The sequence below is a fragment of the Cyprinodon tularosa genome, unplaced genomic scaffold (genome assembly GCF_016077235.1).
Source record: "Cyprinodon tularosa strain WSP-4 unplaced genomic scaffold, ASM1607723v1 ctg4, whole genome shotgun sequence".
In the NCBI taxonomy this organism is placed as follows: Eukaryota; Metazoa; Chordata; class Actinopteri; order Cyprinodontiformes; family Cyprinodontidae; genus Cyprinodon; species Cyprinodon tularosa.
This window is the reverse complement of record NW_024039118.1, coordinates 960696-986199: the sequence shown is the minus strand read 5'-3', so window position 1 is coordinate 986199 and position 25504 is coordinate 960696. Positions and strand designations below refer to the sequence as shown.

The 25504-nt window shown below is 36.7% G+C and overlaps 1 protein-coding gene across 1 annotated transcript; it reads left to right on the top strand.

The window, feature by feature from the left end:
* Positions 1-3557: 3557 nt before the first annotated feature.
* Positions 3558-24622, top strand: LOC119791712 (regulator of G-protein signaling 20). The gene is made up of 5 exons (XM_038297969.1): positions 3558-3681; positions 5419-5579; positions 21680-21763; positions 21846-22080; positions 24070-24622. The coding sequence occupies exons 2-5, from the start codon at positions 5422-5424 to the stop codon at positions 24256-24258; spliced, it is 666 nt and encodes a 221-aa protein (XP_038153897.1). The 5' UTR covers positions 3558-3681; positions 5419-5421; the 3' UTR covers positions 24259-24622.
* Positions 24623-25504: the final 882 nt, after the last annotated feature.

Genomic DNA, 25504 nt, shown 5'->3' with positions numbered 1-25504 from the left:
CAGCAGTTTTAAACATTCCTTTGGTGATCTAAGTGATGGAGAAGTAAAGTAACCTTCTTTCAGCCAGCTGAGCAGCAGGCTGCAGCAAAGTGTGGGGAAAGGTGGAGGTGTTGCAGGGTGGCTGCATTAATCTGTTCAGTGCAGCTAGAAGAAAATTGATTACTGTTGCCTTGGTTCTGTCTAATTAAAAGCTCTTTAAACTTTGTTAAATGGAATGGAGAAATAATGTCTTTGTCTTTGAATACAAAATTCTTTTAACTAAATATCACTAAACAGTGCCCTGTAATACGATGTTAATTGTAGCAGGAGAAAAAAATTTGTTAGACAGTTTAGTTATTATGCCTCTACTTCCCTTATTTTGAATTGGGTGGAAATTTTACTAAGCAAATGGACATGAAAGCAGCATTGTTTTATAAAATAGCATGAAAAGCAGGGGAGAGAGTACCGGACAAAAAACAGGTAAATTGATTGGAGATAATTTACTGCTGGGAGAGCAGCAGGTAACTAAGGGAAACTCAAACTGCAGATAGATGTGGGAGCAGAATTACAGAAGTTATTGCAGAACTCTTTAGGAAATACCAAGCTCAGGGATAAACCAATGTGAATACAAACATTAAACCAAGTCAAAGTCCAAAATCTATAAGAGTATAGACACAGAAATGCCATCAGGTCATTACAGTACCCTCCCCTCTAGGGAGGGACTCTGACCCTTCCCTAAAAGTAAAAAAAAGAAATAAAAAGCAGAGCTGAATATGAATAATCCAAAGGTATGGTTGGGGTAGTGCTTCAAAAAAGACAGAGAGAGCTGCAGGATGGCTTTAGGGGTGCAGAAATTGAGTCCAGGAGGAGGGCTCAGAGGCTGTGCAGTAACATTTACAAGATACAAAAGAAGAAACAAACAAACCCTGAGATATGTAGACTCTAAACACTAAACATGCAATTCTCAAATTATTATCAAAAAGTTTAAGGACTGAAATTTTGCCCAAAAGGCAAGGTGAAAAACCTTCCATCCTTTTTAACCTCAAATCTTGGGCATATGACAACTGATTTCTGGAGAGAGCTTCAAAGTCAATTCTGTAAAACAAGAATCTACTCACAATCCAAAAAGAACTCGCAGATGATAAAAAGCACTTCTATAACATAAAAAAGCCTAAAGTTGTGATGGGCCCAAGAGTCTGTCAAACATGAAAGCCTCTTGAATCAAAGAACAAACTGAATAAAACAGATCAGACATTTGGCAAATAACCAGTTTTACATGGTAGCTGTTCCAACAGCTGGACACAAAGGCTCACTGGGTTGGTTTGTTTGTTTTGCTTTTTGATTATTTGGCTGAATCTTTGATGAAAAGTAAAACATTTGCTCAAAACAAACAGCATTTCGGGCCGAACAAGGAAATATGAGCTGAAAAATTTGCATCCCTTAATAGATGACCGTTCAGGTGATGACCTGAAAGGTACTAAATGATGACACTTCCCTGAGGGATTGTGATTTGCAATGTTTTTTTTTTGTTTTTTTTATTGTTTCTAGTTTTCTAAGGTAATATTTGGATATACAGTTAAACTGTTGTAGATAGTTTTCTATGCCTAAACAATCTTATTTACTCCTCTACTGATCCACTTAAGTTATATATATATATATATATATATATATATATATATATATATATATATATATATATATATATATATATATATATATATATATATATATATATATATATACATATATATATGTGTGTGTGTGTGTGTGTGATCAAAATGCTAATGCTCTACTTTCTAACTTCAAGCAGTCCCAATATGATAATTTCATGCATAAAACCCTTAAAACGTTTCACGTACATGCTAAAAGCTGAAGTTCATCTTAGGAAGTTAATTAGGAAGTTGATTTATTTCTTGGCTCCTCTCTGCATGCAGCAGTGGAGTGGTAATGATATAAAAAAAGCCATTTGGACTGTTTGTGTAAGCCTATTTCCATATGCTCAATGGTCATTTAAATGAGGCTATAGTTACCCTGACCCACTCTTCTTCAGCTTATTCTTATTTTCTGGGCTCTAACTCTATTCTCCTATTCTGCAGTATTTGTTAGTTAAATCTCTAATGTTATCCTCTCTCTGCTTTTTCTCATAGTAGCTTCATCTGGTCTGTTCCTGTTTGGCTGTGACACCATCCTGGAGAGAAATATCAGCTTTGCTACTGCCATCAACACTTTTGTTTATAGATGTTGGAGCTCTGCCTGTTTTTCAGTGTAGTCCTGTTTCTCTGACTGTGACTGGCTTATTGTGCTCTCTTTCATCCTCTGATATGGGAGCTGGCTCGGAGCTGCAAGATCCAATTGAATTGTCTCTGTAAAATGCCTTGAGATGACATGTGTTGAACTGAATATAAATTGTTATTTTTGTCCTTTCTGTTTGTTTTCCTGCATACATGACTTTTTACTATGTAAGTCATTTGATTTGTAAATGTTCAGATCAATACCCACATTTTAGAAATACACAAATGGCCTAACTAAATATTTCACCAACAAAATTAAATTATAATTTTAATGTATAGGTCATGTGTTAATTTACAAAATGAAACAACCACAAGTTTAGATAAAAGCATACATAAAAAACAGTATTTATATTTCATTGTACTTTGTTGTAACACAACTCGAGCTGTTTTTCTATTGCTGTTCTTTTTACAAAGGTGATTGGCCTGCAGTAACAAGTCAAATTTAAAGATTTATTTCAGAGTAGATTTTAAGCATTTGAACAAAACTAATAATAAGTAAAGTAATACATGTATTTTAACACAATCAGCCTAATTTAAAATTTTACATTTGTTTTCATGTTAAATTAATGAATTATTATGCTTTAATAAATTATTTGACTAGAATATCATTATGTGTTAGAATTATGATTCAATTCATTTGACGAAAGTTTTTGTCAGATTGTACAACTTTACGTTCGATACTCCAAGGAGTTTAATCCATTTCCTAGGATGGATCTCTGCTGCCCTCTGGTGGCATCCAGTGGTTATGAGCCGCATCATTCATGAAGCGGCGATACAGATGGGGATGAGAGGACGATTTTCGCCAAGTTTATCCAAATTACGCACACCCGTCATGAAGATTGCAATGGTATGAGGACATATAAGATTGCATAAAGGCAAACAGATTTATGCAATTTATAATATGTAAATATTTGTTTTAACAAATAGGTTTATTTTAAATCACATCGCTTCTTTTAATTTGAGCGTTAAATTACATTAAGCGTCAATTTTTATTTTATTTTTTTTTTTAGATTAGATTCAACTTTATTGTGTAGTCCTGTTTCTTAAGTAAGTAATAAGTATAGAGATGAATACCATTATAAGTAATGAATATAATATATAGATCACTGGTGTTATGAACAAAATTTACAGCTGGATATTATCTTTTTCAAATATATGTATATATTTATTATTATTATTATTTGCATTGAATAATGAATTTGAACCCTAAAGCAGGCTCTGAGTAGAAGCTTGTGGCTTGAGAAGATCGTGTTCTATTCTTGCGTGGTTGCATCTGGTTGCAGAGAAATCTTTTTCACACTTGCATGGAACGCATGCGCGCAGAGGACACCAACTGGTTTGTGTCAAGTCGGAGGCAGACGGATGTGATCGAGCTGAAAATCACCTGTATTCTGGCATTCATGGTGACACAGTAAGTAAACGATTTATTGCACTAATATTGTTCTTTTTTTCTATAATAAAACCAATTAAAAGGATATGTCCGAGTTTGCGCTCCTCTTCATGAAATATAAGGCGGATAATTCAGGAGCATCTGTAATGTGAATAAATAAATGTTAAAATCCTTCCTGAATCAGTCATCCGCATCATGATTTCTGCATGATCGTCGCTAATTAAATCAATTTAATCCGTTTCAGATGTTTTTTAGTGTTATCCTTCCCCCAAAAAATAAACAAAGGGGAGAAAAGCAACATCTTATCAGCCTTTGTGATCAAATGATTTCATTGTATTTCTATAAATGGCCGCTTGCTTTGGGCAGAGAGCTTTGCCTGTATGTGCCATCACGCGTGCGTATCCTCCCGAGGATGCGCCTGATGGATGTGATCTCTGCGGTCCAAGGAGTGACGCCTTGCCTGTCATGCTCATTGACAGAGAGGAGGAGATCTGTTCGTCATGCTGGGATTTTATTCTCCTCCCTAACATTCAGCACAATCCATCGCTGTGGGTTTGTTTCCCTTTGCAGTTTACAAAACAGCCAGGCTGCGCGGATGATTTGGACAAATTAAAATGCATTCTGCTAGATGAATCTTCCCACGTTCATGTGCATATAGTTTTAACATATGCAGGTTAATGTATAAATTGGAACATCTATCAGCTTTGGATTTTTTTGGATATTTTTTGTCACTGTTAAATGTGTCTGACCTCCTGTCTAATTTTAATATTAGCCAAAGATAAGTTTTTGTTAAATATGAAATAAAAATTTTCAAATGAGAATTTCATTTTTTTAAGGAGAAATAAATCCAAACTCAACTGAAAATGTGATGCCTATTAAAACATATAGTGAAAAAATTGGGTTTACCCATATATATTTTGGATATAACATGAAATAAGATATATTAAAGAACAGATGAAAAACAAATCTCTCATAGCTATCAGTCTTAAAAGGTTTTCAAAGTTATTTTTCAGGCTGTGGACCTACTTTGAAACACTATTAAGGCCCCTTTCTATAAAAGAACAAAGTATGAAACAGTGGCACAACTTTCCAGAACGACCAACATTTAAAAAAGAAAAAAGCTCTTCACATCTACAGAGCATAACAGTGATTTCCAATTGAATTACGAAGAATTAAAATCAAGAATTTGGAATGATCTTGTCCGACTGAGATGCTTTGGCTCAAATACTGTGGTTGAATAGTAAAAACTCTGCAAAGAGCAGGCCACACTATATGGATTGGAAAATAAATACCAACTATTTTCATTTGTGCCGCTCAATTCTGATCAGAGTATACATCAGCAAAGCAAAAATATGCAAAATTTAGAAACAGGACCTCAAGAAAAATACAATTATATTTGGTGGTTTATTTTAAAACAGTCTAAACTCTAAGTAATTAGGTTTTTAAACCGATCAAGTTCAAATGTATATCCCCCTTAAGCAGAGTGTGTCACAGAGGAACTATTTCCTGTTGATTACTTCAAATATTTATTCTAAAAGTCTGGAATTTGTGTTTTTTCTAACCCTGTAGCCATCCAAGCTAAATGTTTTCAAAGGGTTAGATGCAGGAAGGGGCAACAAGTGGGGTACCACAATGGAAGAAGTTCAGTCAAACTGTAAACTGTTGTTCTGAAAGACCCAGCCATCACCACGCAGACAAAGCTTCAAGAGGCTTTGTCTGGACAGACGGATCTTCTAACCTTTTTGTATCTCCTTGCAGTCCATGGGCTCAGAGCGGGCGGAGATGCGCAAGAGACAGATGCAGGTTCACCAGGAAGCAGCTGCCAGTGTCCTCGAAGTGCACCACAAAATGGGAAACACCCCCACCAACGCCTCAAACGCCTGTTGCTTCTGCTGGTGCTGTTGCTGTAGCTGTTCTTGGTAATAACACCCTCACTACTAGATTAGCACATAGCTGGGCAGGGAAAAAACATGTTGCAAAAATAAAACAAAATAAAACATCTCTGACATGCTTAGTAATCTTTATTCAGTCATTACAGTTATTTAAAAATGACTAAAACTTACAGACTAAGATATAAGATTTGGTCTGTTTTTCCACCTAACAAATATAAAACAAGTTGACTTATTCTGCAAACCTATAACTAACCTTGAAAAAAATTCTGTTGTCAAGTTAACTACACTGCCTTGTAAATGGATTTAATTGTGTTGGTGGATTTTTTGTGATAGATTGATAAAAAGTAGGATTGTGAAGAGGAAGAAAAACAATAACAAAGGGTTTCAATTTCCTATACAGAAAGTAATCTGAAAATATGGTTTATGCATGAGTCCAACCCCCTTGTATTCCGATGTCCCTAAAACTTGATAAAAAGTTTTCCACATAAGGAAACATCAAATTGTATCAAGTCATTGACCTTTGCAGAATTCACTCCTCCTGGATGACCCTTTGGAAACAGTAGATGTTTGCTTGCATTTTTTCATTGACTTTGAAGCAAACACTTATACCAAGCATGTAGTGACAGTGGAGAAGAAAACCTCCCTTTTAATAGAAAGAAACCTCCAACAGATCAATGTGAGCGGCCTGCTGCCATGGCCACCTGGGGGGTTGAGAAGACAAAAGCAGACATACAAAAGAAACATCAAAGCACTGATCCTTAAATGCATTCTATGTTAGAGAAGGTAATGGTGAACTAGCTCCATGGTAGCTCTGTCTAGATGCAGTGAAGCGAATGTGTTCTGAGCAGGTTTTCAAGTCAGAAAGATGATTTATTTGTAGACAACATTGTTTTTTTTTTCTTTGTTTTTTTTTTTCGGATAATGCAAGTACATATCTAACAATACGTACTTGCATTATCCGATTCATTAGTGTATTCAACAGACATGTTTGAGATCATGTAAGGTGCCTGCATTGCCAAACCCTCCATTTGCAAGCCATCGTTTTCATTTTGTTTAAACTGAGACTTGTGTAACATGTGTTATCATTGTATAATTTTTAAAAGCAATATGAACCTAAATAATCTGTGCAAAACAATCAGCAGCAAATCAGTGATCGATTTCAAAATATAGGTTTTAGCATCAGCTTTAAAAAGGGTTATTGGTCGATCACTAAAAACTGTGCCTAGGAGAAAAACAGGACTAAACAGGTCCAACTCTATAACATCTATAGCCAAAGTTGTAAATGTCAGCAGTCCAGTTGATGCCTTTTTTCAGAATGGTGTCTCAGTTAAACAGTGCCAGGCAAGGTGAAGCTACTATGATGAGAAAAAGCAGAGAAAATGTAGTTAGAAGTCAAACTAACAAATAGTAAAACATGTGTAGCAAAAAGTAAAGACACTGCCTAGTTTTGCTCCATCCTGTTCACCTAACCAGGTGATTAGCCTCTAGTCTTTGTTGTGGAGCTGAAAATGTGAATGGTTGGAACTATTCTTTGTACAGTCTTTTCACTTTCTGTACCTGGATTATCCGGTTATGAAAATATATAAATAGAAGTGGAATGTAGCAAAATAAGGGAAAGTGGTCCTCATGCCCTTCAGCAGCCTAACCCTATAGCAGCATAACTAATCTAACTAAATATAACCCAATGCAACCAAATACCTTAAACATCAGCTATAAGTAAACTAGAAAAAAAAAAGTATGCCTATTATATTAAACATTAAACAAATTGCTTTATAAGGAGCAATGGATGTTGTATTGATGTTGTTAAAAAAAAAAAAAAAAACTAAAACTTCAAACATCTCAAAGGGTGCAGTTCAAACCTTCATATCAACCTAGAAATTAGAATGCATAATGAGTATTTAATCAGAGAACCAAGGAATAGGCCCACAACTGATAAAATCCAAAACTCAGTTTGGAGAATCTTTGGACACGAAATGAATCCAAATGATCATTTGATATGGTTATGTTTATTTACCTACTGTCTATAGTAGGACTGTAAAAATAAGTTGATCCACAATGATCAACTAAATGACAATAATCTGGTTACAGTGAAGGAAAATGAAAATACTGATCCAAAAATAACCATTAATTTTGAAATTCACATGAGACAAGACTATATTGAACAGGCAATGTACTTTGATTAAATGCCTCGTGCCTGTTATCATAATTGAGTTGTTGTTTTTAAGTTGATAGCGATGTAAAAATTATTTTAGATATGCAGATGATAAGACATCATATCAATCACAGACTTGCGATCTGAGCTGAATGGAAATCGTACTTGACAGCTTGTGATGTTGCAAACCATTGTATCCTCTTCACTATAACATGTATCATGTTAAAGCTGGTTATGTACAATCCTAGTTTGTACTACAGTATCTTTGACAAACCACATTAAAATTTTAAAAGCCAACATCTCTGGGTTTGGGCTTGGAGCTAAAGAGAGAAAATCTGTCTCTAAAGAAGTTTAAAGATAGAAAGTGTGTTTGATTTCTTAATATATAAAGATAGTTTATTCCATAGATTTGGTGCAATGGCAAAGAAAGCTCCTCTCTGCCGACGCATGATAAGCAAATAAAAATGTCCAAAATCATTAGAAAAATCAACCTTTAGCCGGTTAATTTCTTTTAAAACCAAGACAATGTGCTCAGCATTTTCGACCAGAGTATTGGACCTGAAAGTTACTTTTAAATAAACTACAGAAACCCAAAATGTTGCACACTGGTCAACGGATATTTCAATTAAAAAAAGAAAAAGCATATTCCCATTTTAGGAACATATGAACTTTCTGAAAAAGAATGAAAAATGGATTGAGGACTTCAAGTATTTAATGCTAGATTTCAGTTTCATCTTGAATCAAAACCATCCTTCCAGAAAAAACCTCAGTAATCACACATGGAGCAACCTCAGAGGGATATAACCTGTTTTGCAGTTAGCCAAGGCTGACTCGAGCTTCCCCTGGGAGCAGACACCTTAATGTACTCCATAGGAGATGAGTAATACATTTCATCTCTACTAGTATATGAATTTGCCTTTAATCATTGCACAACAGCCACATTCCCAACTGGAAAGGCTCCCAGGGGACCCTTACCTGAACCAATTACTGTGTGACCAACGGTAGAAGCAGAGAAATGGTTTTAATTATGCACAGGTGAGACCCACAGGAGCAACAAGGTAGTCGAAACACTTTATTATCGACGCAGGTGTTCCCAGCAGATCAACCTGGAACTGCTTACTTAGTTTAAATGAGGAATAAACACCAGTTAATTCATCCAATTCCAGAGTGTAGGAAACCATGTTTGGATGTTCCTGCAAACATGCATTGCTTTGTATGGCTGTTTAAAGGCTTGAAGTTGTTTTCTTTTATTTTACTTTAAAGGAAACAGGACAGCTTGCAAAATGCCAGAATAGTTTTGATTGGTTGTCCTGGACTTATTGATAATTAGCAAAATAATGGTCAATTTTAGAGCAAAATAAGCATTCACCACACTTCTATCCAAAGGTCAGTTTAAAGCTGCAGTCTGTAACATTGAGAAGAGAGCAGACTTCGACTGAAAATTTGAAGAAAAACAGGTTTCACGTCACTCCCCCACCCTCTCTGCTTCACTCATGCCCCACCTCCAAGCTCCACCCCTCTCACAGCATCTGCGCGGCTACCGCATGCGACCAGAGGGGGGGGGGGGGGGGGGGGGGGGGGGGGGGGGGGGGGGGGGGCGGGCGGGATTCAGCGTGTGTGAGCTGTGATTGACACTCCATCAGACGCTCCTCTGGCTGTGATTGGTTGTTTTGACTCGTCCAGAATTATTCTTTCCAGATTGAAATACAGGCAGTAGGCGGTACCAACTGAAGCAGTTTTTTTCACAGGTTACATATCACATATACTGCTGTCTGGGCATAGGGACAGTTTTAGCCAATATGACAAAAAAGTGATTTTTAAAAACTTACAGACTTCAGCTTTAACTGAATGGAGAACAAAAACAGTTCTAAATCTTGCCAAAGTTTCTTAGTTATATCCAGAACCGAACTTTAATGGGGGAATTACAGCAGCTTTGATTTAAACTTCTTTATTATAACTCTGGTCGTAGTTTTAGGGTCTGGGCGCTGAAGGAACACAAACCCCCCCCGCCCAATCTCAAGGCTTTTCTAAATGGTTTTCCTGCAGTATTTTTCTATTTTTAGCTCCACCCATCTTCCAACTCTGACCAGTTTCTTTGTCTCTTCTGCCGAACATGATCTATTCAGAGTTTGATGCTGCTATCGCCGTGTTTCTACGTGGGGATGGTGCGTTCAGGGGGTTATATCATCTATATATGTCCCGAATCTTAAAACAGTACGCTGGTGAAGATTCTCAGCCATCCAGATCGTACTCATTCCAGAAAGTTTGAAAAAATCCACTGGACTTAGTTTCCATTGTTGATAATTGTGGCCCTAACGACCCCCCTTTCAGAGGCATAGATATCGGGTATTGCTGGCCAACAAAGAACCCAAACGACTCCCCATTCCTAAGGGACAAACCCGTTCTTCTGGTTAAATTCAAGTTTTTTGGGCTACTCTATAAAGCTTCAAACTCAACTCTGATTCTGACATTTTCAATTGAAAAAGCTTCCTGGATGGGAAGTGAAACCTCTTCAACCTTGGAAACAAAATCGAGTGGATTGTTTTTTAAATTTTTTGGAACTTAAAGGAAAAGTCCGGTCATTTTCAGAATTCAAACCTCTGAAAGTACTTTAAATAAAAAATTAGTCGAGCAAGTCCCAATGCTCTATCTCGTGTTTATCACAATGTGCAATTATCTTTAAAACATTCTTCTTTGAAATGTTGGTTACATATGACGTGTTTTTTTTCTGGCCAGAAGTTCAATGGCATATCCTCCCTCTTCGAGTTGGCAATCCAACGACGAACCCGTCTGTGGAGGATCGTGAATTGGAAAGGTGAAATAACACATTTATTTTTTCACTTTTACCCGATTTATTGCGACATCCACCTGCCAAGCACATGGGCATTGTCATTTTAAGAATAGCTTTCTCGAAATCTTAAATAACTTTTGTTGATTGCAGGTGTGTTTGGTATTCCCATTGATTTTGCCTGTAAGGCTCACCGAGACCTCACTACCGGAATATGTTAGGAGTTAGGTGTTACTATATTTGGGCAAAAATGGCCCCTCCCAGACTCAGTGATCGTGCCAAAAATTATTATTATTATTTTTTTTTTTTTACTGATTAATGCTAAATTCTTTAAATTACTGCGAACATATTAGTTTTTAGGTATAAATAATGATCCATTGATTAATCCTGCTGACTGGACTTTTCCTCGAAAGCAGTACTAAAGAACCTTCAGTTTTGGTTGATTTTGTCTTCCCCCAGTGGACAAAAGTTGTATTGTTTTGCCTAAAGGAAGACCCCATTTCCCATCAGAAGCAGTGTGGTAGAGACCATTGCGTGGTAAAATCCTGAACTAGGATTTAACTACATTTCTGTGTGAAAGATGAATAGGGATGAGATCATTAATTTAATTGTTGTAAAAGAATGTCATATGACTATATTGAAAATAAGTCATATTAGTGCACCACTGCACCCACCACTCTTCCCCTTTCCCACGTGACTCATCAACGACTGATGTACTAATGATTTTAGAGTCTTGAAACAGATAAATATAATGTTGTGTTTGATCATTTCACAAAACGCGCATATAGATCCCAAACAGAAGGTGCCACAGTGCCTGAATATTAAGGTGACCAGATTTCTGAAATCAAATCTGGGGATATTTCTAGCTAGTAAATAAGAAAAATATACATCAAATCAAGTATTGTAATCAAGTATTTGTAATCAATACTTGATTGTAATTAAGTATTTTTTTCATTTATTTTTACTTATTCAAATTTATATGTACAAAAACTAAGTGTAAAAGCCAAGGATACCTCTCCACACTGGTAGTATATCCTAAGGATAATAAAATGAATCTGCCGATAGTGTTATTAATAGAAAACTAGAACTGGATCTCTGGATTGGGGCGAAGGGATGGGGAAAGGATGGGGTGGGTGTGGAGGGATCAACGGTTGTTACCACAGCTTTCCATTTCTGTGGGGCCTATAGAGCTCTGCCTAATGGGAGAGTGACATGAGGAAAAGAAAAATCAGAAAAGTAAATCTAAAAGTGGCTGTCTGTGGAGACAGAGTTTGCCCAATTCTTCAACAAAAGGAAACAAATAATATTCTGTTTACTGTACATCTACATACCTATGATAACTAGGTAAACATCTGCATTGACATGGATTAAAACCAAGTAGTGCCGAAGCCTGCAGGTAACAGATGATATGTGTTTATTACTGACAACTGACGGCATCAGGGGCCCCGGCCTCTCAAAGAAGGGATTTATTTTCTCCTACTAATGGGTATATGCACAGCTCCACTACTCTGAATTTCAGCAGCTCCTTTGTTTCCCATCTTTCATTACTGGACTAGCTGATTAATCCAGGTGTGTTTGGCTGGTTACTGAGCTCCTTTTCTTTCAAGCCCTGTTCTTACTTCTGTCTGCTCTCTGCTTTACTCTTCTAAGTAGATTTATCTCCCGTCTCTCCAATTGTTCGTCCCATTGGTGCTCCTATTTTACTCCGCTCTCATTCAGTCTTCTATCAGCCTTCCTATAATCTTCTTCTCTCCTCTTTTATAAATCTTATACTATTCTAAAACAAAGACAATAAAATCACAAAACCATAAATCCAAAAACATTAGAATGCACAACATGAAAACTTTGAATTTAATAGTTAAAATAATTTCTGTTTTACACACCCAGTGAAAGTTGGTTATTTTTAGATGAGATACTGGGGTTATTATAGTTTAATTGCATCATATATATTATTATTATTATCATCTCACTTGATTAAATCCTAAAAATGCTAATTACCAAGCAAAAACGACCCAATGAATGAACATCAAACAGGTAGTTATCTCTTTCTCTATCATTCTCAAATCATGCAGATCTTGTCTCATTCAGTAACTATTGATCATCTGCCCAACTCAGTTGACTGATCATTATCAAGTCACTATAAGTCCACTATATAGTCCCCGCTCTATATATTGAACGAGGAGTTAGGGGTTTGGCCGGGCGTTGCATAGAATTCCGCCTTTATACTTTAGAAAAGACAAATTATACAAGTGTCTCAAATCCATTCAACATCAGCAACAGAATAAGTCGGACAGTGACCTGTCAAAGATATGAGCAAATACAATAAAATAGAAAAGACATTAGACAGCAGTACATAAAGATAAAGGCTATAAAATAACAAAAGATTCCAACACGACACTAACCATAACAAAGAAGGGCAATATTACAATAAATCAAAATATTCCAACAAAAATTATTATTTGAATGTATGTTTAGAGTTAACAGGAAATTATTTTTCCAGTGACAAAAGATGGGCTTTGTTTTACGAAAAAAAAAACTACATTTGTAAATTTAAAAAATACCATCAATATAAGAACGTTTCCTAAATATTCCTGAGAACAGCTTTAACTTTTTAAACCTAGTTATATAATTGTGGCAGATAGTGGAGACAGAACAATGTTCTTTAAGTTTAGCCAGCTTCAAAAATATGCCCAGAAAAAAGGAATACATGTTTCAAGCTCTCAATGTTTTGCATACAAAATACACAATGTTCTGTATATAAGTAAAAAATTTTATTAATTGGATAAATTTCATTAATTATTTGGAACTGCATCTCTTTAGCTTTTTGAGGCACATGGTAAGTTATATAGTTAGTTCTTATTTTAGAAATCTGATCTATTGTAAAGTCTTTTAAAGTGTAGTGTCTTCTAATTGAATGCAGAAAACATTCTCTTACGAGGAAATTCCTCAACATATTATTGTTATAGTGGATCTGAATACCTTCAATCCACAGTACCTCAGTAAGTGTCACAATAAAACAAATAATTTTAACTAGAGAACTAAAAGAGCATGGTATAGAGTTCAACAATTCATTGTAGAGTTGTTGTTTTGGTTTTTTTGGCAATTTAGGTTACAACACAACAACAAACGATCCAAAAGGATCACTTCAGATTCAGCTAAGTGACTAACAGACCTTTAAGATCCCACCCACTTTCGAACACAGACTTCCTATCGATCTGTAGGTAACTGTTGTTCCGAATAGGAATGTTGTGTGGAGTAAAGTTTTGTTTGTAAATTAATTTCTAACACATGAGGGCTTGGTGATGAAATGCAGAGATTTTGACTGGCAGAGAGTTACAACTAAAGTCACAATGTAAAAGACAACTACAGGTGCTGGTCATAAAATTAGAATATCATGAAAAAGTAGATTGATTTCAGTAATTCCATTTAAAAAGTGAAACTTGTATATTATATTCATACATTACATACAAACTCATATATTTCAGATGTTTATTTTGTTTAATTTTGATGATTACAAATGACAACAAATGAAAATCTCAAATTCATCATATCAGAAAATTAGAATATTACTGAAGACCAATAAAAACAAAGGATTTATAGAAATGTTGGCCAACTGAAAAGTATGAACATGAAAAGCATGAGCATGTACAGCACTCAGTATTTAGTTGGGCCTCCTTTGGCCTGTATTACTGCAGCAATGCGGCGTGGCATGGAGTCGATCAGTCTGTGGCACTGCTCAGGTGTTATGATAGCCCAGGTTGCTCTAATAGTGGCTTTTAGCTCTTCTGAAATGTTGGGTCTGGTGTATTGCATCTTCTTCTTCACAATACCCCATAGATTTTCTATGGGGTTAAGGTCAGGAGAGTTTGCTGGCCAATTAAGAACAGGGATACCATGGTCCTTCAACCAGGTACTGGTAGCTTTGGCACTGTGTGCAGGTGCCAAGTCCTGTTGGAAAATGAAATCTGCATCTCCAAAAAGTTGGTCAGCTGCAGGAAGCATGAAGTGCTCTAAAACTTCCTGGTATGTGGCTGCGTTGACCCTGGACCTCAGAAAACACAATGGACCAACACCAGCAGAGGACATGGCACCCCAAACCATCACTGACTGTGGAAACTTTACACTGGACTTCAAGCAACGTGGATGAAGTGCCTCTCTTCTTTTCCTCCAGACTCTGGGACCTTGATTTCCAAAGGAAATGCAAAATTTACTTTCATCAGAGAACATGACTTTGGACCACTCACCAGCAGTCCAGTCCTGTTTCTTTTTAGACGCTTCTGACGCTGTCTGTGGTTCAAGAGTGGCTTGACACAAGGAATGCGACAGCAGAAACCCATGTCTTTCATACGTCTGTGTGTGGTGGTTCTTGAAGCACTCACTCCAGCTGCAGTCCACTCTTTGTGAATCTCCCCCACATTTTTGAATGGGTTTTGTTTCACAATCCTTTCCAGGGTGCGGTTATCTCTCTTGCTTGTACACTTTTTTCGACCACATCTTTTCCTTCCCTTCGCCTCTCTATTAATGTGCTTGGACACTGAGCTCTGTGAACAGCCAGCCTCTTTAGCGATGACCTTTTGTGTCTTGCCCTCCTTGTGCAAGGTGTCGATGGTCGTCTTTTGGACAACTGTCAAGTCAGCAGTCTTCCCCATGATTGTGTAGCCTATAGAACTAGACTGAAAGACCATTTAAAGGCTTTTGCAGGTGGTTTGAGTTAATTAGCTGATTAGAGTGTGGCACCAGGGGCCATCAATTTTGAACCTTTTCACAATATTCTAATCTTCTGATATGATGAATTTGAGATTTTCATTTGTTGTCATTTGTAATCATCAAAATTAAACAAAATAAACATCTGAAATATATGAGTTTGTATGTAATGTATGAATATAATATACAAGTTTCACTTTTTAAATGGAATTACTGAAATCAATCTACTTTTTCATGATATTCTAATTTTATGACCAGCACCTGTAAATCTACCCATTTAAAGAAAAAAATGAAATTGCGTATGGCCAACCCAAAAGAATCTGTATCTTTAAGGACCCTGTTCATTACATCAGAATCAATCACTTTTACTCTTCTTCTATCAATGATTTAACCACATCATCTTTCCTAATGCAATGGCAGCTATTCCTCCAAATGAATTTTAAAAGAATATTGTTAATTTTCTTGATTAAATCCTTTGATATTGGCAGAGATGGGTAAATGATTCTAGAAAGATCCTCTATTTTGGACAATAACAGCTTACAGGATAGCCATCTCATTAAAATTGAATTGGAATCATCCAATGTATTCACAAAGTTTACATACACATTTATGTTCCTATGTTTGGAGTTTAATCTGAAAAACTCAAACAAAGAGAAAAGACAATTAGGAGGAACGTATTGATACAATTACTTTGTCTGTGGCGCTCAGACCTCGGCAGGAAACATAGCTCTTAATTTTGATAAATATGCATGAACAGGAGCAAAGAATAGGGCTCTTTTCCCCCCAGGCCAGAAACTGGTGTTGGAGTGGAGATAGATGAAGTTGGTCAGTCTGTAGACTGCTGGTTAGCGAGACGGTCTGCTGAGCTTTATGGGGAGATCCAGTGGACTGCATGAGCTGATACTAGAGCTTCACTCAGGGAACTGGAAGATGGAAGTCCAGTTGGATAACACAGGTTGAGAGAACCTGCCCATGATGAGCAAGCATAAGGCGACAGTGGAGAGGAAAAACTCCCCGTTGGGAAGAAACCTCTGGTAGAACCAGGCTCAACATGGCGGTCTTCTGCTGGACTGGTTTAGATGAGACAGGGAATGTAGTATGGCTACGTTCACACTTCAGGCCTTGATGCTCAATTCCGATTTTTTTTGTGAAATCCGATTTTTTGGGGGTTGCTGTTCATGTTTCCAAATACTTCCAAATACGACTTGTATGTGATCTCCTGTGTGAACTGCAGTCATACAGTGCAAGTGTCCTGCATTTACAGTAGAGGAAGCAATGATGTCACAGGCCAGCGTGCTCTGTGTTTAGGTAAGTAAACATGGATGGTAGTGCCAGCGCGCATCTAGCGGTCTTTTCCAACCATAAAAACACAATCTTTTCAATATGCAAGATGCAGAATAGTCACCTTTGTCAGGTATTAATGACGTTCAGGTCGGATGAATTGGATCCTGGCCGTTTAGACACAGGTCGCATTTGAAAAGATCAGATTCGTATCTGATTCAGGACCACATAGCCAAGTGGCCTGGGTCGGATTGGAAAAAATTGGATCTGTGTTGTTCAGAGAGCCATGAAAAGATCAGATCTAGGTAGCATATGGGCTAAAAAAATCGGATTTGGGTCACTTCAGGCTGGAATGTGAACATAGCCTAAGAGTCTGGGAGGAATGAAACTCTGATGAAGCTTTAGCTATGATGGTGGAGGAGGTGCTGGAGGTGGGTTGAAATGGTGTGATCTGAATGAAGTCACACAGCGCATCCACAGCCTGCGCACAAGAGCAAACAAGTGCGCATCCGAGGCCTTTTAAGATAAACTTTGGATGCCAATTGGCTTTCATGGAGGTGTGGTTGTAGCTGATTGCCTGTGTCTCAGATGGATGTAGGAGAGCAATTAGTTTCTTCAGCTGAACTTCCACCTAGGCTCCATATGAAAATACCTAGATATTTTACCTCTAATTTAATATTTATATTATTTAGGGATTACAATGTTGGATTGTGTAATGACAATAGTTCACATTTATTTACATAAATTGCTTTATTAAATCTAAAGGGAATGGAATTTGTACTTCATTTTTTTAAAGAGTGGAATCATCAGCTAATTAGCTAATTATAATTTGTTAATTCAACACTGAGAAAAAAATTTTTTAATCACTTTTCATAAAACAGATTCAAAGTAATTCAGCACCCAGAATAAACAATAATGGGGAACATCCACAGCCTTGTCATATATGTCTTTAAATAAAGTACGCCTACTATATGTAACTGAACTATTTATGCCTTGCCAAATCCAAAATTATGTAGGGTTTTTTAAGTATAAATGTGTGATTCAAAGAATAAAAGTTTTGTAAAAATCAAAAAAAAAAAAGAATAAAACCTTCTTTTTGTATCAGTTCTTTATATTCTATTAAATCTAGTAATAATGTATTTATTATTATGAATGGAATGTCCCTTCAAAACCCTGACTGTGATTCACTAGTTAGTTCATAATAATAGTTAGTTAAGAACAGCTGAGAGGGCTTTTTTTTAAGTCAAGACTGAGAATATTTTATAATCGACATTAAGCAGAGGTATCGGTCTGAGGTTGCCCAGCAACCTTTGATCTTGATTTTTTTTTATCAGATTTGGGGATTATCAGCCCCTGCCTCATACTTGCTGTCAGTTCACCCTTTTCCAAACATTGCTCAATTTATTTAAACAAGATTTACCTGATATAAGCCCAGAAATGTTGGTAAGAATCGGTTGTGGGTCTGTCTGTTCCCTGGACTTTTATTCAGGGACATTTTGCTAATAGCTGCATCTAACTTGTTACTCCTAAAATCAAGTAGTTTCACATAACCTTTTAAAGGTTGTGGAGTAAGTTCTTTGATTTGTTCAAATAATGAAACATCAATGTTCCAATAAAACTCATAGATGGACTCATAGAGGGTAGAGTAAAATTTAAAAATCTCTTTTTCAATTTCCTTCAGATCTTTGCATTCTGTTGCATTCATTATGAGACAAGCTACTGATTTTCTTTCCTGTCTTCTTTTTTCTAACTTGCAAAAGTTTTTTTCACCCTCCTCTAACCACTTGGCTTTAGATCTTATGAAAGCGCCTCTAGCTTTTTTCAAATAAGTTTTATCTAGCTGATTTTGAAGCTGAATAAACCTGATCTTATCCTCATCGTTATCCTCCAATGAACCACAGCATTGTGAAATATCCCTCTGAAGGTTGCTTTCATAATGTTCTCATTTTCTTTCTGTATTTTTTGCTAAAATAAATCAAACATTTTCTAATTTCAAACACAATATATATTTCCAACTGTTAATATAATTTTTAAATGTTCCACACCTTTCCATACTCTGAACAATTTCTTCTGAACAGTAGTCCTCATTAATCAATAAACCTGCATTAAACTTCCAGTAGCTCTTCTTATTGTGTAATTTTATGGAGGGTTTTAGTGCTAGATTATACAGCTGTGGTCTGAAAGTGGTGCCTTAGAAATGGTTACAGCTGAAACATACTTGGCTATTTCGAAATCAACAATCCAATAAGTAATTCTAGATTCTTCATTCTACCAGGGCTTAGAAATATCCAGATATCAATCAGATTATTTCTCGCATGATATTACAGATAATCTCGTTGAGTCATTCCTTTCATCTGGACTCATATTCCCGCTTACAGGATTTTAAGCTGCATTATGAAATCAGTTGCATTGTCCATTAACATGATGTTTTTCAATTTGTTATTGTATCCATAGACATTTGTAATTAAAAAAAGTCAGTCTTCTGATTTTAAAACCACACGTATCCACTGACCAGCTAGATCTGTTTTATGTTATAAAATTTCCTTGATTTCCCTGGAAACCGGATAAAGGAGAATGCAACACTACCAGATTTATTTGAACCATGACTGAATAACGTCTTTTCGTTTCAGCCCTGTCTACTGAATGAGTTTTTGTAATAAAAAGCAGTGACAGTTTTCCCCTCTATGGAACAAAGAAGTGTCTTTCTTTTAACAATAATTTAAAGAACTGAATAAAAACGTATTAATCATAATGAAAACACAAAGAAAAAAAATGCCCAAACACAGTTATATGCTGAACTCCTCACCCTACTAACAGCAGTTAGCTTCTGTTACCAATAAAGCAGTGAGTAACATCAACATGTCCGTCCTGAGAACTTCTCCGTCTGGATCTGTTAGCCTTCTTCATCCTGAGACCCTCAATGAAGATGTGTGTCTGCTCAGTCTTTAGCCACATCTTTCTCCTTTCTTTCAGGTGTTCTTTTGGCATAATCTATGCAAACTGGATCACCGCTTTTTTGCAAACAGCCCAGCCTTTACTTCTCTTCCAGATGTCTTCCTTCACTCATCTGTGGGTGAAGAGAAAAATCACGTGTCATTTTCTGTTGTTGGTCACTGCATCTTCCATTTTTCCTTTTAGCTCAGTGAGAACTTTCTGAGGAATGTGAATGACTTTTGTACAGTTGTCCTCTCCCCCTCTTTCCTCCAAACCTCTGATGCACAGACGCCATCTCATTCGATATGTTTCTTATTCTGGCACTCGCTCTCTCAAATCAGAAACTTTTTTCTTTGTGAAAACCCTTTTTTGCTTCAATCTTTTCACAGTTTTTCTTTACATTCTTAAACCTCTTCTGCGTTGAAATGGACTGCCTTTGATAAACTAGCAAGCAGTGTGCTCCTCTGTCTCATCTGCTTCTTCAGATCTACAACCTTTACCTCCACTCTCTTCAAGATTAAAACGGCTTGAAGAATGGCTTCATTTGAAACTAGATTCACTCATTTTTATCTGGTTTTGTTTTCTTCCCTGCCTGAGTCTGCCTGAGTCTGGATGAGCAGAGTTGCCATCACGCTTCCGCTTGTTAACCCTATAATGCCAAATGTATCGTATTTGATACATACGGTTTCTGAAATGTTTTGCATATGACACCTTTTGCATAATTTAATGGTACAAATTTTGCTCAAAATCCTATTGTACACAATCAGGTATACCTGATAACAGCCAGTAGAAGACTACACAAAAAATAATCTTGACTTATCGCATAGTAATACATTATTAATATCAAAAATGTATTTCTGTTTTTTTCTTTTTACATTCTTTGTTAAAAGGGCAAATAAGGAATTCAAACCAAAAAAAAGTAATTTTCTGTTTTGTTTTATTCTTGGGTCAGGCTTTAAAGGGTTAAACTGGGAGACCTCCGTCGCAAAGTCACGTACCACATTCCTACCAACATGGTCGGGTTTGGGCTCTTTCAGATTCTCTGGAGTTCAGTTTGAATTTGCAGTTTTCATCACTTTCTGAACCTCCATCAGTAAAAGGAGATGGCTGGAAAATTACAAAATGCAGGCAAAATTTTAGGACCTTTGTAGTTTTGTGTGGAAGGGTTAGTGTAACCCTCCTCTAAGTTGCTTAATGTCGGTGAAAGTGATGCAGACGCCCTCAGGCCATGACAGAGGTGTCATTCAACTAGTTATAAGTTTACGTATAGGAACAAAAATCATGAAAATATTTGATGAGGGTTAAAAAGTTACTTAGTTATGGTTTAAAGGTGTAGGTGTAGTCTCATGAATATTTCAAAAGACCTACCCTCTCCACTTAAAAAAATGCACATGCACAACCCTGTACCTGCTCCCGAGAGAGAACGCCTACAGTATTAAACACCTGTAAGAGCATGCACAAGCCCATTTCTTCTCGTTTTACTAGCAGGGATGTGAAATGGATTTCTCCAAATAGCATGCCAAACTTTACATGTCGACTAGAAACTGTAACTGAGGCATCAGTGGGAAGCCGGACCCATGCTTTCAGTGTACACCATCTCATAAAAGAGTCTCCCAAAAACACTCGGGTCTTGTTTCTCTTTACTGAGGCCTTTCTCTTCTTCTTATACACTTCGTAGACACATTTTCTCTTACGAACCCTCTGCCATTTTCAAAGAATGAGAAAGCGAGTTTCAATGACTGGCTCAACTGTAGCTCACCACAGATATATGCCTGAAAGTGCGCATGTGCATAAAAAGATAGCTACCTAAGGATGAGCACATAGGACAGCCTTATGTAAACATATCACCAGAATGATTGACAATTAGAAGGACCACTTATTTAGATGATCCACCCAGAAAAAGAACATTCTCCACAAGTCAAATTCAGTTTAAAACTTTGTCTTAAGATACTTTAGAGAGACAATAAAACAATATAAAAACCATGTATCATATATCCATTATTGGTTTAGGGTGCAACATGAAAATCAGAGAAACAAAAAAGCTTAACCATTGCAGGGACATATATGGATGAAGACAACTGTAAAATGTTTAATTAGAAATTAATCTACTTTAAGGCAATATCTAAAGAAATGACTCAAGATTCTGGTTAACATTCTAATTGTTACCAACAAAATGACAGAGTTTAATGTTCCAACTGACAATGATGCTGGTGTGAAAGCTCTATTTTCCATTATTTATCATGTCATTTAAATGGGTCTTTGTTTCAGCTTGACTGTTAGAGGTGAGGAAGAAACCACACAGAGATCAACCTTTGAGCAGCGACCTGAGGAAAACTCTAATTGTGAAGAAAGGTAAGCCTCCATCCCTTCTTTAAAAATGACTTCAACAAAATCAAACCGTCAATAAAAACTTAAATGCTAGTTTATTTCCCAGCCTGAAACCCAATCTGGACGAAGCTCGTTCCTGGGCGGTGTTGTTTGAAAGGCTGATGAAAAGTGCAGCTGGGCGAAGCTGCTTCAGGCAGTTCCTAAGGACGGAGTTCAGCGAAGAGAACATGATGTTCTGGCTTGCCTGTGAAGAGCTGAAAAAAGAAACCAATAAGACTGTGGTTGAAGAGAAAGTCCGCCAAATATATGAGGACTTCATCTCTATTCTTTCCCCTAAAGAGGTGAGACACAGAGGACATGTCACTCAGGTCTAACATTATGTCTAATATGGATAAATTTAGAACAAAACTCATTAGGAAATAATTAGACACAAAATGAATCATCTAATGAATGAATTATGTAGTTATTAAATGATTCAGTCTGGGGATTCATCTGCCTTGCTGTTTTTTTATCCTAATAGACCTCAAAGTTGGAAGATTTTCCACTGCAGCTTTACGTTGAAACATCAGTAGCCGTTCAAAATTCCCCACTTTCCTTTATGGGCCCTTGGCTGGCCCCCTGCAGTACCTTTTTAAACATAAATCTTTTTACTAAAATATACTGTCATGATTTGTGGACATTAAGATCTAAAGAGAAGTGCCTTCTGCTGGTCAGACCCTGTAATTCAGTGAAAGGGTGGAATCAGAGTGAAGAATCTTCACACCCAATTGGTGGAAGTTGGAGGGCATTTTGCTGAGAGTTGCAGGGAAGTGGGCTGCCATTCGGTTGGCATTTGACTGAGAAGGGCCTTTTTTTATGGCTGCTACTGTAGTCTTCCAGACTATTTTGGAGTCTTTCTGGGATTAATAAATTGAATAACAGATTAGTCTCAGAAATCTGTTACTGTAACCATAATGTAAATGGCCAGAAACCTGGATTAATCAGTTTGTGCAGCAATGAAAGACAGAAAACAAAAGAGCTAGATTCCTACTTCCATCCGTTTTAGCATGTTAGTCAGACCATCCCACTAATACCACCATCTTTGTCTTGTTAAAAAGCTTCTTTTTTAAAAGGTATGATGGAGTATTCCAACGATAGTCACCTGTGTCCAAAACACAGAACTGCAGCGCTCTTCTGCTCGTTCTGGCAGCTCCTGCTCATACTTGACATCTTTTTTTTTTACATGGACGCCCTTGACACTACAACATTAGAAACAGCACAGGGACTTCCGACCCAAAGTACATTCAGAACAAATAGGCTACAGGCTTATACACTGCAAAAAATTTAAATCTAGATAAGTTAATTTTTACTTAGAATAAATGAATATTTTTCTTCAGTTGAGGAGGTAAGTGAGACACTTTGCCAATACAATAAGACATTTTACATTTAAAATAAGAAAAAAAAAACAATTGCATTGTCTTGTTTCAAGTGAATATTATCTAATTGTATTCTTAGAGTAAAACTACTCATTCATAATTAGCAAATCATCCTATTTTCCTACTTAAATTAAAGGTAAATACACTTAATTTAAGAAATTTTTACATATTTCTAGATCGTTTTTGTAGTGTAGATGCATCGGTACTTAACTACTGAGGTGTCTGTCGACTCATCAAATGACATTTGAGTCCTAAAGGTTCAAATAAAAGAGCTACTGTAAAGATATTTTTCAGTAAAAGCTTAAAAAAGGTATCCTTAATAAAACTGCTAACTCTTCCATTGATGCAGTTTTTTCCCAGTCTCCGTCTAACTGTTGAGTCATCAAAAGCGAAAAGAAGAAGCTGAGGCCTGCAGTGTTTTAAATGTTGTTCTGACCTCATGAATGATGAGTTTAATCTTTCCTTTGATTGGGTTTTTCTTCACCTGTTGACAATCTGTACAACTCAGATTTGTTGGATTCCCATAATCATAGAAACCAAACTGAGAGAAATCAGCAGGTTTTTTTTTTTTTTTTATATTAGTTATATCAGATTCTTCTGTTCAGTTGATCAGAGCTGATTAGCATTCAAAATGGCACTTCCTAATCAAAGGCCAGCCGAATGGCAGCCCACTTCACTGCAACTTCCAGCTATTGGGTGTGAATATTGTTTTACTGACTCCACCTTTTCACTGAATTGCAGGGTCTGACCAGGAGAAGGCACTTCTCTTTAGATCCAATCCACAAATCATGACAAAATATTTCAGTACAAATATTGATGCTTTTAAAGGAATTGTAGGGGACCAGCCAAGGACCAGCTACTGTATTTGGTTAAGTTCAGCATCACACCTGGTTTCTCATTCTCTCTGCCCTGCAGGTCAGCTTGGACTCCCGCGTGCGAGAGGTGATAAACCGCAACATGTTGGAGCCGACTTCGCACACGTTCGACGACGCTCAGCAGCAGATCTACACTCTGATGCAGAGAGACTCGTACCCTCGCTACATAAACTCCTCTGCATACACAGATCTGCTGAAGAGCTTGGAGGAGCCTCCCCCTGAGCCATAAATCCCCTTCACTCCCACCCACACCGTTAGCTTTTCAGCGCATGCATAAGCCCCCCCACCCCACCCTCGAAACACACACATACTTTTAAAAACGGGAGCAGCTTTTTGTGTAAAAAGGTCAGAGACCTGTTATTTATAGAAAGACAGACAGGAAAGTGAACGCAGCTGAAAACCAGTCTTTATCTAGAGGGTAGCTGCTGTTTATTTCTGCGTGATTAGTGGATTTCCAAATCCTTGACAGCAGCCGTGAACAAGGATGCTACGTTCAGCATCTGTTACTGTAATCGTTTAGACAAAAAAAAAAAAAAAAACATATCTATATTTTTATACATATATAAATATATTCCCTAGCGCTTGACATTGCACTTTTCTACCTTATTTAAAGCGGGAAAGCATGTATCTGTGAGCACTGCATTTGTATTTAGGTATATTGTGAGCCTAATGCATATTCAGTTCTTGTAGAAAACCTTTAGGTTTTATTTAAATGTACCTTAAGAAGAAAAGAAAGTGCCTTGGAACAACATCTTCTACACAAGCACCTTTTAGTCTGACGTGAACGGTGCGACATTGAGTTCACATGTTGGTGCTTTCAGCTCTTCTCAAAGAATAAAAAAAAGAAAGGTTTTTACAACTCGAGCTGATACCCAGAAATTTATCTTGTCTCTGTGTTTCAATACTGTGATATTAGTCATATATTTGATTTCAACAGAACAGGGAAAAATATGCTGAATTCATGACCTTAAACACTGATATATTTATGTATGATTAAAAAAATTGGGAATTTGTGTGAAATAGCTATTTGAATTCTTATGAATAAAATAAAGCACAATTGTATGTTCTTGATGACGTGAGCATCAACCAAATGTTAAGTGATTTTATTCATATTCCTATTAGGTAGACCAGGTAATCCATTTGAACATCTTACACAGATAGAAAATACAAATGATGTGCAAGAACATTCTGAATCTGGGGCTTAGAAAGATGTATTATGTTTCTGCTTCTAGGTTGGATTGACTATTCGTTTAATAATTAGTCATTCATTTAATTTTTTTTCATGACAGCTGGCTTGGATTTGAGATACACCTTCTTACCCTTTTGATTCAATTTTGTTTAATCAGGTTTTACCTTGACTACATGGAGTGTGTAGCCACCAACAAGCTTCTAGTCTCATTCTGTCTTATTTTACCTCTTTTCATGGCAGAATCTACCTAGCTGATTACACTTTGTCAAGCACCGGCTCAGACATT

Bases quoted from the DNA above. Each gene is read 5' to 3' on its own strand.
- LOC119791712 (XM_038297969.1), top strand. From the start codon at position 5,422: ATGGGCTCAGAGCGGGCGGAGATGCGCAAGAGACAGATGCAGGTTCAC. The intron at 5,580-21,679 runs GTAATAACACCC...TCTTTGTTTCAG, and splicing joins TGTTGCTGTAGCTGTTCTTG to CTTGACTGTTAGAGGTGAGG. The intron at 21,764-21,845 runs GTAAGCCTCCAT...TTTATTTCCCAG, and splicing joins AACTCTAATTGTGAAGAAAG to CCTGAAACCCAATCTGGACG.